This window comes from Amia ocellicauda, chromosome 20 (genome assembly GCF_036373705.1).
Source record: "Amia ocellicauda isolate fAmiCal2 chromosome 20, fAmiCal2.hap1, whole genome shotgun sequence".
Classification (NCBI taxonomy): Eukaryota; Metazoa; Chordata; class Actinopteri; order Amiiformes; family Amiidae; genus Amia; species Amia ocellicauda.
Genome location: NC_089869.1, coordinates 11,416,013 through 11,430,407, shown reverse-complemented (window position 1 = coordinate 11,430,407; position 14,395 = coordinate 11,416,013). Strand labels below are relative to the sequence as shown.

Genomic DNA, 14,395 nt, shown 5'->3' with positions numbered 1-14,395 from the left:
ACACACAAAAACGGTTACAGCAAATGACCCTGTCCTGTTAGCAGGCGTTAACCAAGATTGCTTTAGACTGTGGTGGATGGCATCACCATTAGTCAGTCAGAAAGGAGGAAGCAGATTAGGGACATAAATACATGGTGACGGTCTTAAGAAATCCAGAAAGAACCCAGGGGATGCAAGGAGAAGAGGATCCCAAGAGTTTGGACTGCATGTGGGAAGGAGGGACTCAAGTGGAAAAGGCAGCTGGGGTGGGGCGGGGGTGTAGGGTAGATCTAGCAGAAAAGCCATAGAATAACACAGACTTCCCTGAGGTAATGAGCAAATGCTTCTTAGGAATTCTGGAGGTGATCAGGATTACAGAAAAGAAGGGAAATTGAAATGAAGAAGGAGACCAGGGTTTTGTGTGAGCGAGGAGGGATGGGTTGCTGTGGTGGGGTGGAGGGCATGGACAGATGCTGGTGAAAGCAGGCCGAGGACAGATGTTCCTGGATGCATTATGAGGAGGCCGAAGGATTGATGATCAAAACATGTTAGATGTTCGGTAGATAAAGGAACTGTGTTAGATTGAGCAAGATGTTAGGGGGATACAGGATGGCACCACAGGCTGCAGAACTATGGGAGGTGAAGAAAATGATGAGGGAGGATTGTGGTCATGATTCCAGGATCTCAGATTAGTCTTAACAGAGAACACATGTCCAAAGGAGAGATGGAGAGAGATCCACAACACTGGAATGGGGAAAGGAGATCAAACAGACATGCAAGACTGTAGGAGATCAGACAGAGAGATTCGGAGAATGGAGCCATGGAGAGAAAATGTATGAGGCTTCAGAATGACATTCCAGGTCAGGAAGTGCTCAAAGCTCAGGAGATGGATGAAGGGCGAGTGAAGGTTGTATGGAGAAATGCATTGGGATATGGGGTAGCCCTGGCAGATGGGCAGAGAGAGAGAGAGACACTGAAAGGAGAAGGTCCAGAAGCCAGGGGGTGGTGGGGTGAGTAGGGTTGTGGATAAGTTTGCCAGCTGGTCTACAGAGTAGGAGGACACCCAGACGAGGGCCCTTGTGAACCCACGGAGGGTGGGAGGTGTGGATCTTGAGGGGATGCAGTCTTAAAATCTATGGATGAGAGAGAGAGAGGGAAGTTTGGACAGAAGTGGGGTAGGAGTTGAGGTGAGGGGGCAGTATTCTCTTTGAGTTAAGGAAGTGGGAGTGGGCAGGACAAGACAGGAAGGGGGAAGGGGTGGCGGGGCAGGAGGGTGATCAGAGCAGAGGCACAGGGGAGGGGGGCTGTGCCAGGGAGTTGTGGGTAGGAGGCAGGCTGAACACTTACTGGCTGGCGGACACTGAGGGGATCCCACCTGCACTGTCAGCTCCTCAGTCGCGGCGCTGCCCTGGCTCACCACCGCGCTGTCGCTGCTAGTGCCACGGCCAGACACTGCCGCCGCCGGCCCAGCCAAAAAGAAACACAATAGTGTTGAAATACAAGACACACTTCGTCACACTCCTCCACCCACCATCCAACCCCCTTTCTACACCGCACACCCTTCCTGTCTTCAACATACATTGTGGGACCACCACTGTCCCCGAACAGACGCCGGCGACTGTGCCAGGACTGAAAGCCGAGACGCTAGGTCCCCTATTGCTCCTCCTGTGCATGAGGACTCTGTTGAGATCCCTGTTCTAATCTTCCAGTTCGGATTTTTTCTGACAACTCCTAAAATCTCAAAATCTGTTGTGCAATGGGAGTCTGATTCCCATCCCAGCAAGGACTTACGTAGGAAAGGAGTAGGTAGGTGAGTCAGTAAGTAAGTAAGTAATTAAATCCTAGTTACACAGTTCAACCTACACAGAGATTAACACAATTTTGCACTTCTCTACGTTGCCAAAACAGTCTTTCAAGGAAGAAATGGTCTGGCCAAGTTTGCAGCACACTGACTCCTAAGACTGCCTGTGTTCTTTCGAAGGGGCCCCGGTTCCCGGTTCACACTGCATGAGTTGCCAAAATAAGTACCGGAGAAGAGGGTACTACTTCCTACTTGTTTGACACATGTCCAGCCCTATCAGATAACACATCTGATTTTGTTAGCGGTCTAGCAAATTAAATTTTGTACAACAAAATGTATCATGTTACCACCCGCATCCGTCACAAAGATCGGACACAGATTGTTAGCTGGGCTCAACAGTGCCCTGGCCTTCAAAACATTCCCAGCATGCATTCCAAAATGCAATGCTGCACCAGCACAGCTACACTGGGCCCATGAATGGGCAGTCCAAGCTTCCAGCACCCATGACCTGTGTGCAATGGCTGCAGCCAATCACACAGCAGCAATGTTAGACGCATAAGCTCGAATTCCATTTACGTTAGCAGTAAAGGAAGTAGTTAGCCGTTATGTACATCCATACAGTCTGGGACATACACAATAATAATAATAATAATAATAATAATAAATACAATAGGTAGTTTACGGTACTTTAATTTGCCTTGGTAAAAGCTTCCCCCTCAATAGGGAGGAGAAATAATTTGGGAACTTCATGTGATTGACTCCAACATCAATCATCAACATCAACATCAACTTGGCTACTACCCAGCCAAGCAAAACAAGAAGTCTGATAGGATCTACATTAATTACATCAAAATTTTATGTCGGAAACATAAAGAGGAAGTTGTGCGTTTCTAACGGACGCAAAAAACAACTTACATAGAGAGTTGTGGAACGAAACCCTTATGTAAGTCGGGGAACGTCATACTAGTAAAATCAATGTCCGGTCAACCGCACTGGGTCCCTAGTGGCTGGCCACCGACTGGACTGTTTGTCTTTGCTTTTGACAGGCTGCACCTCCACTTCCAAGGCCCTTGAGATAATTAGCTGCCACAAAAGTGAACACTAATCTAAACTCCCAAACGTCGCTCCACAAGTTAATTAATCTCAGGTTCATCATAGGAGACTCTCACAATGATACATCACTTTTCCTAATTTCCACTTTTTCACTACAATGGGATCTTCTTGCAGAACTCCAAGCACAATTAAAGCATCAAGGAGGCATAAAACATGGATTCTCTGCATTATATATCAGCTTGATTTTCAACAGACACTTTTGTCTCTTCCAGTTGCACTGCTTAGCAAGGGATGGAAGCCAGAAAAAGAAAGAGAGAGAGAGACAGAGAGCGCTCTGGGAGATTCTGGCTCTGAGTTGTCACTGAAGCAGCTTGGATCAAGCAAGCGACATAGAGAATTTTGGGTTGATTTCGTTGGTAAAGGAGAATTGCCCTGGCTGATTTAAGAGGGCACACTATTTTCCAGCTTATGTCAGCCATCAGTGATATCCAAAAGGTCTGGTCTAAGATCTGATCTGCATCTCCTGCAGACTAGCATTCGTGCTCCTGCTTACGGCAGCTATTGAGTCCAGGAAGACTGAAACACAACGGGTCCTGTAATGTTTTAATGAAGTAAAAACGTATGTGCCGAGTTCCATAAGAGCAGCCCACTGGAGAACAGGATGCCCGCTGGCACTGGAGCAGGGGTTCAGGGGGCGGAGGTCACTGCTGTCTGAGATTGGCCCCTACCTTTCATGTCCTCCTCTTCCGTTGTGTTGCAGCTCTCCGTTGATCCCTGCAGAGACACAAACAGGCAGCGCGTCAGTCTCCCCGTCCCGAGCAACAACACCATCACTAATGACTAATGACATAACACGCTATCTTGGTGTTCAGCTTGTGCTCAAAACCAAGCAGCTGGATTTGTGTCCCCCCGAATCAATACGTCACGCAGAGCCAAAACGCAGAGTCTTACCTTGATACCGTCAACAGGGTTGTGCACAACAGTTGTCTGTGGTTCCTAGAGGAAGCAGGAGACAGTTTAGCTCAAGGGCACTGGCTGAGGGGGATGCGCCCAGCAAGAGTACGCTGAGACCACCCCCAGCCAGCACTTAACACAGGAGCGCTCCAGCAGAGAGCGGGAGCCCCCACACTACAGAGACAGACTGGGGGAGGGGGGGTGGGGGCAGACGTCAAGGTGCTATGGGGTGTGTGGAGGTGGTTGGAGGTGGGGTGGGGGTCAAATTTGGAGGAAGTTACAATAAGAATAACAATACTGTTCATATTAGCCAGGAGTAACTATATATACATACATATATCTATATATAAGTTTAAGTGATTTGGAGGGAAAGAGGTGCTGAAAGAAGTGGAGAGATATAAGGAGAATGCTATGCCAAAACCACTACATTTCAAAAGATAGTGATGACAACAAAACAAACAGGTTTGAAACGTCTGTAGTTTAAGGGGAAGGGGCTGTGGGGCAGTGGCTGGTTTCTGAATCCCAATCTCCCGCTCCCTTCCTCCCAGCACTGCTGACAGGCACTGTGTATAGCTGGGGCGCTGTCGCCAGGGCTGCGCACGCCCTTTCTCGCAAGCGTCTGGTTTCAGCACTGCATCACAGCCAGGCACCCTCAGCACACTGTCCTGTCACCCCTCCCACACACACACACACACACACACACATACTGTGCAAGATCTCACTCACAGTAAGCTTATCTAAAATACATGACATAGAGACACAAAGATGCAGTCCCCGAAGTTTTGGTTTTGGGCTTGTGCCAAACGCACATATGAAAAAGGTTATAAGTCAAAAAGTCTAAATAGACTAAAACAATGAGAGAAAGAAAAGGACCAACAAATTAAGTTGACACCTCTGTGGGAACACGCAAGGAGAGCCCTTTTTTACAATACTGTAGACTCGTTTTTCCCCAGTATGATCAGCACATCAAGGCACAAAGCAGACAGGAGAACACCAAAATAAAGGAAGTGAGCTTCCCCTGTAGGAAAACACCCAAAAGGCTGTAAACACACCCTTGCCCCAGTCTTAATCCAACATTATCATGATACACGTTTAAAAGCAAGTACACACCAGTCTGGTGAGACAAATGAGACCAACCAAGAAGACCCAACTTGGGTCTATCAACGAGGTAAATCTAAGACTCCTGTTGCATAGCAGACTGAGCATGTGCAGGCTTTATGAGCTGCAGACTAAGTGTTTTTAAGTACGGCTTATGAAGCAGAGGAGATGTTCAAGATAAAATAATCGTAACTGCAGAAGTCTATATGTGTGAAAGTCAAGAAATTGGTGCAATGTATTCAGTAGCCGACCATCCACAAACGCACAGATCTCACAGTGGCACATTTGGAGTCTTTCCCCAAAACGATGACAGTACGGTTCCTTAGCTAAGCTGTGCTGTACTGTACTGATTGGCTAATGAATGACTGCTGCATTTTGGCATGAGGCTAAGATTGAGTAAAGTCGGTGGCGGGGAGCCTACTGACAGCTAAACGTTTCAAATCTATGCTTCAGTTATGTACTTGCAGTTAAAAGTGTTGAACACACCCAGAAATTCAAGTGCTGTTGGTTAAAATGGCAGCCCAGCTTTGATAGTGCCAATCATACATTAAACATTATTTATTTAATATTTTTCCTATCATGTGGGAGACTGCATCTTCATTGCAACTGTAATATTCTGTTTCCTGACAATTCTGGCTTCAGTTTTACAGGTGGATTAAAACGTTTTGCACCCATAGCAGTTTTTTTGCCCTACTATTTCCCAGTTCGGCTCCGATGACTCCCACTCGGGGCGAAGGAAACCAAACGTTTTGACCACACAGACGCGTTCACGATTTTCTCACAGGGTCCCCCTGAATTAACTGCGCCATCTAAGCAGGCAGAGACTGGCTTCCTTCAGATGTCAATGGCGTTCAGCTTTGTGTAATGCCAAATTGCTTTTCCGCTACAAGCAGGTTGTAGGTGACAAGACTACATGCACAACTCACACAGGCTGGGACTGAGAAAACACTGAAGGCGACCGCTGTGTCGAAACAATATGTTTTTCCGGCTTAGTTTCCTTCCAAAACACTGTGGGGTTGTTTGCCATAGATTTGGGGCCAAATTAAATATTTTTGTGGCTCAGTAAAAAAGGAACCAGATTGGGGTCACAGGATGCAAACCAGTTGCGTTCGTTCAAAGAATCTAAATGTTTTCCATATCACACAGTTCCAAATGAAGGTGAAAGAGGGGAAGGAGGGGGTAGAAACAGAACAAGGGGGTAGTAATTAAAAACAAACAAACAGAAAAAAGAAAACAAAAAAGAAAGAAAACTAAAAAGCAAACTAAACAAACGAAAAACAGAACAATGTCAGTAAGAAAAAACAAGGAAATAAACCAAGTTTAGATGAGATACCATTGGTGCGGAGGATGAAATGCTGCTGTCTTTGCTGCTGCTTACTACACTGTTTTTACTGTTGTTTGTCTGCGGCTGGGCAAAAAAAAACAAACACAAAATGATTGTTTTTAGAGAAAAAAACGCAACCACACGTTTTGGGCCTAATACACAATCCATTCTGGAAGCCAGGTGGTCAGGTCATGCCAGAGTCTCTCGACTACCCACCCCAGAAGTCCCGCCCCTCGACCAGAGGAACCAGTGCCTCCTGCTGTCACAGAGCAGAAAGGCAGGGACAACCAGAAGATCCCACCCCAGTCCTCTGGTACAACAAGAGGCAGTGTGACAACATGACCTGGAACCTTAGCTCCCAGCATTGGGCTGAATTCGTCGACGGCCGGAATTTCACATTTAACAGGAACAGTGGGAAGGTGTGTGCATCTGTGTGTGTTAGTGTCTGTGCGTCTATGTGTGGGTGTCCCAAGAATGCATGGCTTTTCAGGCCTGTGCTTGTAAGTGTTTCAATCAACACTATATATTGTAGGTGTATGTGTGTGTACGTACGTGTCTGGATGCATGTCCTCTTTCAGACCAGATGAGAATTGTGATTTTAGAGTTTCCTTGCAGTGCATATTCACTGCCTCAAAATGTTTGGTGAGGATTTTATTTTATTTTTGATTTCCAGACAGGTTTATCTGCCTGTGAATCTTATGGCAGTGACTATTGTTAAAAGCAATACTCAGGAGTGTGGGTTGTGTTGCTTTTGGTGTCTATATTCTTCAGGGTTATAGAGAGAGAGCACACACAATCAATTTTCTAGACAGAATACAAAAACGCAAAGTTTAGAAACTCTATACAACTTTAATACTCAAATCACATGTCCCCCCCAGCCCTAACCACATCAGATGGAAGTGAAGAGGAGGATGAACAGGCCTATGTCAATAAGATGGTGTTATTCCACTGTCCACCAGTCACCAGCCCACCTGTAATCATGTCTTCATGACTTAATCAAAGGTAACTTAATGACAAAACAAGTTTAAACATTGCTCTAGCAGTCACTGAACACAAGACTAAATACAACTTCATTTTCAGTGTGAACAGAGGGTATAGCTCCCTCACACTGCCTTACAAACAAAGCCTTTGCAGAAACCCTTGTTAAGATTAATGTTAAATTCTGAGTTTGGTTGAATTAAGCATGAGGATTAATTAATTTGGGGTCCCTGTCCAAAGGTGCGGTTTAACAGCCACTTGCTGTACTGTGGGATGGAGGTCTAGAAGTCCATTTGAAACATGCTGTCGTTAATGGACTGGCTTGACGATTAATTGAAAAGCAAAATACAAAAGAAAAATAAATATATAATAATAATAATAATAATAATAATAATAATAATAATAATAATAAAAGAGAGCTATAGAACATGTCCCTAGGTTTATGCCAGCTAGTACTGCATTTTACACACATTCTTTATGTCAGTACGCAACTTTTGAGTTTTTATTTATTTTGCCCACAAGTGATTAATGTGTTTTTCAAGGTTTTTTTCTTTCAAATTTAGGACTGAAGAGATTGTACGAAGTGTCTTGCAAGATGCAAAGGATCTGTTTAGTTCTGTTTATTTGTATATGACATTCAAACAGAGATTTCCAATGGCCCTTTACAAAACAACTGTGGGCTCTGTTTAGTCCCAGCATTCCCACAGCCTGTTTATTGGCCTCAAACTCTCAACCCTGCTACAGCTAATGAGCTGAAAGAAAAAATAATGGTTCTTTTAAAATAAAATAAAGAGATAAACTATCAATGTCTGGGAAATAGCGGTTTCAAAAAACCTTTTAAAGCTTAAAGTGCAGACGTTCTTTATGCGGCCTATATTCGAAATGGCAGAACGGCAGCCCTCACCCAAAGTGCAGGGCAAGTAAATGTCTAGGGCTTTTAAGGATTTTCTAACAGGCAATTACACATTACTATCCACCACCCCGGAGGCTGCTTGGTGCATCTCTGTACGCTGTAAATTAGAGGGATAAGGAAAAAAACTCTTCCCAAAAGCTAGCTGTAAAAAAAATAAAAAAACAACAAAACATAACAACACATGCACTAAAACCTGAAGACACAGAGATCTCTCATCAATTCAGGAGGCTTAACCTGAACTAATGTGCACGTTTACTACAGGTGGTCCGCCCTAGACTTGCAAAAGAAAGTCTGCATGATTATTTGTAATACAGGATCTTATTACTTTATGATAAAGTCTTATCTTTTCATAATAAAAAACAGAAACACAAATGGTTTGTGCCTATTGCTACATTGTTTTTGGAAATATTAAATTTAACCCACAGATTTAGTTTCCTATATACTTTGTGGATTCCAGCTGAATCTGGATTTTGATTCACACTTTCCTATGCACACCGAGGAAATATACTGTAGAGTAATGAAGAAGAACTCTGAAGAAGTGCAGTCCTTCTTGGGCAGCTACAGCAAGAGTGGAAACTGCTTCCAGCAGAGTGAGATCATATTGAGGAGACACAGAGACCAGGAATAGCAAGCATACTGGGATGAGAGTATTTTAGATGCATGCCATTAACTGAACCTTCCCAGCAGTCTAGAGGGTGGTCTACACAGTTGTCATGCAACCAACGGTAATCTGCCAAGACTGAGAGGTGGTCCAAGGCAGCAGTACTGAAATTATGTCCTGTTATCTGTCATGATCCAACAGACATGCTCTGTTCGTGACCAAATGATACACGGGAAAGCAGGTCCACTTTCAGATCTGTGTACTAGTCTTCTTTTGTCCAGATTGACCGCTCAAATGGTTGAACGTAGACTTTTCAAAATATTTTCTTGTGCTTTACAGTCTGCTTCCTTGTTAATCTTAGATGGCTTTAATAGGATCCTTGAGAAGTCTCTTTTCCGCTGCAACTTCATGCCTTTTGGTGAATTTGAACTCTCTTGCAAGTTCTAACATGAGATGCGGCTGTTTACACAGTGTTCTGTACCATTTCACCTGGCAGCAGATCTGTCTTCAGAAAGGTATTATGACGTAAGTGGAGGAATCCAGTGTCCACCCATAATCCATACACTTCTCCAGCAACCTTGGTTATACCACTGTGATATTGCATAACTGTATTAGGGTAAAAAAATATCCACGTCGTAGACTGTGTGGAAAGCGATGGGGTAGCTCCACTTTCCTGGGCACCAACTCCCAAAACCCCCACAATCCTCTGTATAAATCCACAACTATGTGTGGCTACTGTGCAGGTTCAACCCACCTGCCGGTAGTTCACATATCCCCACATGTTCACCCATCCACATTCCCAATTAAATATAAATAAACGCATGATAGGGACTTCATTTAGAAGGGACTCTCCAGGATCCTATCGACTCTTGGGCCCCATGTTGAATTGTAGGCTGGTGCCTCCGCCTTAGTTGTACCCCGACGAACCAACCCTCCGCGTCAATCTCCGTCTTGCCTCCACACCACAGCTCATCCCCCTGTTAAAACCAGATTCTCCAGTCTCTCTTGGTGACCAGGAGGCCCTCCTTGAAGGCCACCCAATAACGGCACTGTCTCTGTGCCTTCGCCGCAGTCATCCCGTCTGGCAGCGGTACTCATCCTCCCTGCCCTCCTCCAACCTCCGAGCCAGCAACTCAACAGTCTCCTTCTGTCCAGCGGGCATGGTTGCTCATCATCCCACTGCTAACACCAATGTAACGACTTTCAAGAAAGACTCCAACATGTCTTCTCAGAACAGATTGTGCGGAAAGCGATGGGGTAGCTTGACTCTCTAGGGCGCTAACTGCCAAAACCCCCTATATTTCTCTATATAAATCCAAAACTATGCATGACTACCGTGCAGGTCAATCCCCCCTACCTGTAGTGACTTATCACCATCTGTTCACCCTACATGACTACCTACATAGCTCAATCAAATATAAACAAATGCTAGATAGGGACTTAATTTAGCAAGGGCCCCTCCCACAATTACCTTAGCGCTCCTGTTGCATATGGCGTATTCCTACACCAATATGCAAAATAAATTAGTCCCTAACAAGAATAATTACATATAGCTTCCCTTTAACACGGCAGAAGCCTAGGACTGGAAAGAAAAGACTGAGCAGTGTTGTCCAGCTGCAGATATCCTTCTGCTTTAGTGAGCTCTTGCCAGTCGGGGATGTGCTTTTGCATGAGCTCGGACAGCCCTCATGAACATCAGTTGTTCGTCAGAAGAGTATCCATTCCTTAATTCGCCCCCAAGAGTCCTGCTGTGGTTGATTTACTGCAGAGGAGCGGACAGAGCCGCTGGGTGATGCTTTTCATTTAGTCGCTCTCTCCAAGTTACAAAAGTCACAGCAAAACGTCCCGATCCTCCAGATGTGCAAATGCCCATTTCCAGATTAGGGGGTGGACGTACACAGCTGTTGAGGGATTGCGATCACCAGAGCCTATAAAACATTTGTATGAATGAAGGTTCTCCTCACAACTCCGTCCCTGCTGGGGTTCACTCACTTGTCCCGCACCGACGACAGAGGAGAAAAAAAGCACACAGATGCAAAAATGTACAGTTTCAAAATCCCATAGTATTAAACTGATAGAAAAGAAAAAGTAAGAATCCAGGGATGGGAAAAAGACTAGTAGGTTGATCTAGTCAGTTGAACAAGATTATAGGAGCTGCCAGGTTATGTACAAATGTAACTGATGATGCAAAAAGCAAATAGCTTACATTTTATTTTAAACACCCTTGTTGTGTGTCTATCTAGGTCTTATTTCCATCCCTGGAATACTATGGGACTTTCAAGATGCTTGGTAACAGTTTTTTAAACAGGGACCACTGCTGCAGCTCAGGAGTTTAAAGTGGGAAAGAGCCCAATAATACAGCATCTGCCACAGCAGCGCAAGATGTGGCTGCAGATAAATCCACATGAGGTCTGAGATGGTCTCTGTGTGGTGAATGATGTAAATGCATGCTGTGTCTTGGTCTGATCCGAGTTAGCACTTTCAGCTTGGATAAATGGGAGAAATATCCCCGGTAAAATTATCTTGATAAAGAATTTCTTTTTTTTTTTTTTACATCGGTTTTTATAGACTTGGTAAGAAGCTGTGCATCACCTTCAAATCTTCTTTCATATATATGTATATATACTGATACACACACATATATATATATATATATATATATATATATATATATATATATATACATATACATATATATATATATACATATATACATATACATATATATATATACATATATACATATACATATATATATACATATATACATATATATATATATATATATATATATATATATATATATACATATACATATATATATATATACACACATATATTGTAAAAATCTTCTTCTTCCATCTGATTGCTACATAATATTGGCCGAAAATCAAGATGGTAAAACAAAAAAAGGGAAAAATGAGACAGCTCTTTTTAAAACTAGAAACTCAAAATATATGGAAATCAATGTAATCAAAATCAAGTTCAAACCAAAGAAAACCAAAAATAATAATAATAAAAAATCAACGCCCCTCCCCCGTTGCTAGGCCAAGCCTTCTGCCGTGAGCCAGGCTACCATCACTTGGAAGCCAGCACTTCCTGTATTTGTCACCAGGCAAAGGAATCTGGGAAAGTAGGATGAGGCTTTTCTGAGAGATAACTATTTCAGTGCATCTTTAAAAGCACCAGAAATGTAAAAAAAACTTTTGTAACTGACATCTCTATGTGGTTTGGGGGGATGACGACAGTTGTGTCGTAGACCACTTAAGGTCTTCAGATTTTTTATAGTCAATCAGCATCTTTGTGTTCTTGGCACTACCTGACTAGTTGTAGTTATCAGTTATCAGTGAAATAAGACAGGGACTAATTCCAGCAGAAATCTCCGTGCTGCGATGCTGGGGCTGGGCAGGCAGTCGGACAGGGGGCAGGAGAGCTTGGCCTAGCGGTTTGTCCAGAGTGTTGATGAGTGATAGAGGCTGACAAAAGCAGTGGACGGGTGTGGTGATGTAGGCAAATGGGACCGTGGGAGGGTGTGTGTTTGTGCGCGTGTGTGGTATAAGGGGAGGAAGGGAGGGGGTCGGCACAGGGCGGAGGGCAGATGTCAGATGAACTGAGTCGATGGATTTCCAACAACAAGACAACCCCCAAAACAATCCCTCTTCATCTCACCAAGAGAGAGAAAAGACACCAAACAGATCTCACCATTAAATAAACACTGGAACTGGACTTCCTTTTCTGAACAGATCAAAACAGAAAGGAAGAGAGAACAGGAAAATAAAAAGAAAAAAACAAATGCAAAAACAAACAAAAAAACAGCTGCTGGTTAGAAGAGTTGACAGAAAAAACGAACAAAAAACGGAGGACAAGATCTTTCAAAAGGATGAATGAAGAACAGAGGATAGGGAAGGGGGTTCTTCACGAGGATCAAAATAAATGTTTTTTTTAATGTATGTTTTGTGAAGAACACGTGGTTCTTATCCCTGCAAAAAAAAAAAAACTAAAGAAAAAGAAAACGAAATCGCAAAGAACAAAAAGAAAAAAAAGGAAAGGAAAATATTTCTGGAAGCAAAATGGTATGCTCTGCCCTAAATCTCCAGTAGTGTTTATGAATAGAATAGTCAGCAAATACAATACATCATAGTCACACAGAAAACAACAGATGTGGTACTATTTCTTAGTTCCACATCATCCAAGTGCTGAGAAGAAAAAAAAAAGCACAAAAGTTTAGTGATGTTTTTGGATTGAGAATTCCCACCCCCCTCGTGCCTTAGACACACACAACATATAATAGGCAGTAAATTCCAGCGCTGCAGTGAGTGGGAATAACCGGGCGCCAATAAAACACCTGTGCTGGACTGGGCACGTGCAGCGATCCAGCCTTTCGCCGAGACATTGATCACAACGCCTCTCTCGTCGGAGATAAGACACCTGCTGGTTTTAATGCTGTCTCCTACCGCAGAGGGGTTTCAAAGCTAACAAAGTCAAGCTCTTTCTAGTGCTGACCTGAGAGAGGCATATGCATATGCAAGCCAATGTTTTTATTATTATTATTATTATAGTCTCAAGTGGACCTGCTTTGTACTTCCTATTACAGGCTGTGTATTAATTACAAGACAATGGTTGTGAGAGTGGTTTAGGCACTCAGAGAATTGTATGATGGTAACGAGGCAACTGACTCCGGGCAAGAGATTAAATTACATGCAAATCTGATTCCTAACATGATATTAATTACTACTATTTACACACACACACACACACACACAGTATGTAAATAAAAATATAACTTCAGTCCCCATGTCCTCACCGTGGGTAGGTGATCCTGAAGTTGTTTATGAGAAACCGTTTCACACAGTGGCAAGTACCCATGTGTCAGAAGGTGTGTAAAAACTGATAACAACACCCTACTTAATTGCACACCAACACGGTTAGGTGCACCACTGGGGAATTCAAAAAAAGAAATAAGAATCAACAGATCATTTTGCAGCACTTGCAGAGTTTACCGTCCATGTGGTGTTTGTCACTAATTTTTTTTCTCCTCTTTGTAGCAAGTGAGAAAGTGACAGGACGAGGTGCCAGGAAATCGTACTCCATTATGCATTCACAGCGTTCCCACCGAGAGCGGCGTCTTGCTCGTTTTGGCGGAGGCTAGGATTACACAGGCACCTGTAGTCATGGCGTTTGGCTCGTACACAATCTCCTCAACCACGGGCCCAAGCCAGCTCATATACATAGGAGAACAAAATATATGCTCTGGGGGTGAAGACAGCATTAGTCCCTTTCGATTGTATTATGCTTCTAATTGGAGCCTGGACCAAAAGATATCCGCAACAATATCAAAATTAAACAATATAGGCATTTGCTAATTTCTCTCTCTGCTTTGGTCAAACCTTGTTATCTGTAACATACGAGTCAGATATTCAGATATTTCAAGGTAATCTATTAAAAGCCTGTCTGGCTTTGAAATCCTCACTAGTCAGTAGACCAAGGGAAATGACTGTCTGAAAATCTTGATTGGTAATGCAATTCGTTTATATGCACAGAGACTTAGATTCCCCCTCCGCGTTCAAGTCGACCAAACACACAAAGCCTGGGAGCCCTACTCTCACTACACAATGTGGTCATATTTTAACACCCGCAGTCTCCAGGTAGGGTGTGTCTGATAGGCAAGAGTGAAGAGATACAGACCCACACAAC

General features: G+C 43.6%; 1 protein-coding gene across 10 annotated transcripts in view; it reads right to left on the bottom strand.

Annotated features, from left to right (window-relative positions):
* LOC136715666 (calcium/calmodulin-dependent protein kinase type II subunit gamma) overlaps positions 1–14,395 on the bottom strand; it is a 97,905-nt gene that overhangs the window by 9,688 nt on the left and 73,822 nt on the right. For 4 of the 10 annotated variants that reach the window (XM_066693007.1, XM_066693010.1, XM_066693008.1 and 1 more), the window contains 4 exons: positions 6,219–6,293; positions 3,785–3,829; positions 3,562–3,607; positions 1,327–1,431 (listed from right to left, as the gene is read on the bottom strand). In XM_066693007.1, coding sequence (XP_066549104.1) covers positions 1,327–1,431; positions 3,562–3,607; positions 3,785–3,829; positions 6,219–6,293 — 271 coding nt within the window. The remainder of the gene's footprint in view (positions 1–1,326; positions 1,432–3,561; positions 3,608–3,784; positions 3,830–6,218; positions 6,294–14,395) is intronic. The other 6 variants (XM_066693009.1, XM_066693011.1, XM_066693012.1 and 3 more) reach the window with 3 other exon arrangements.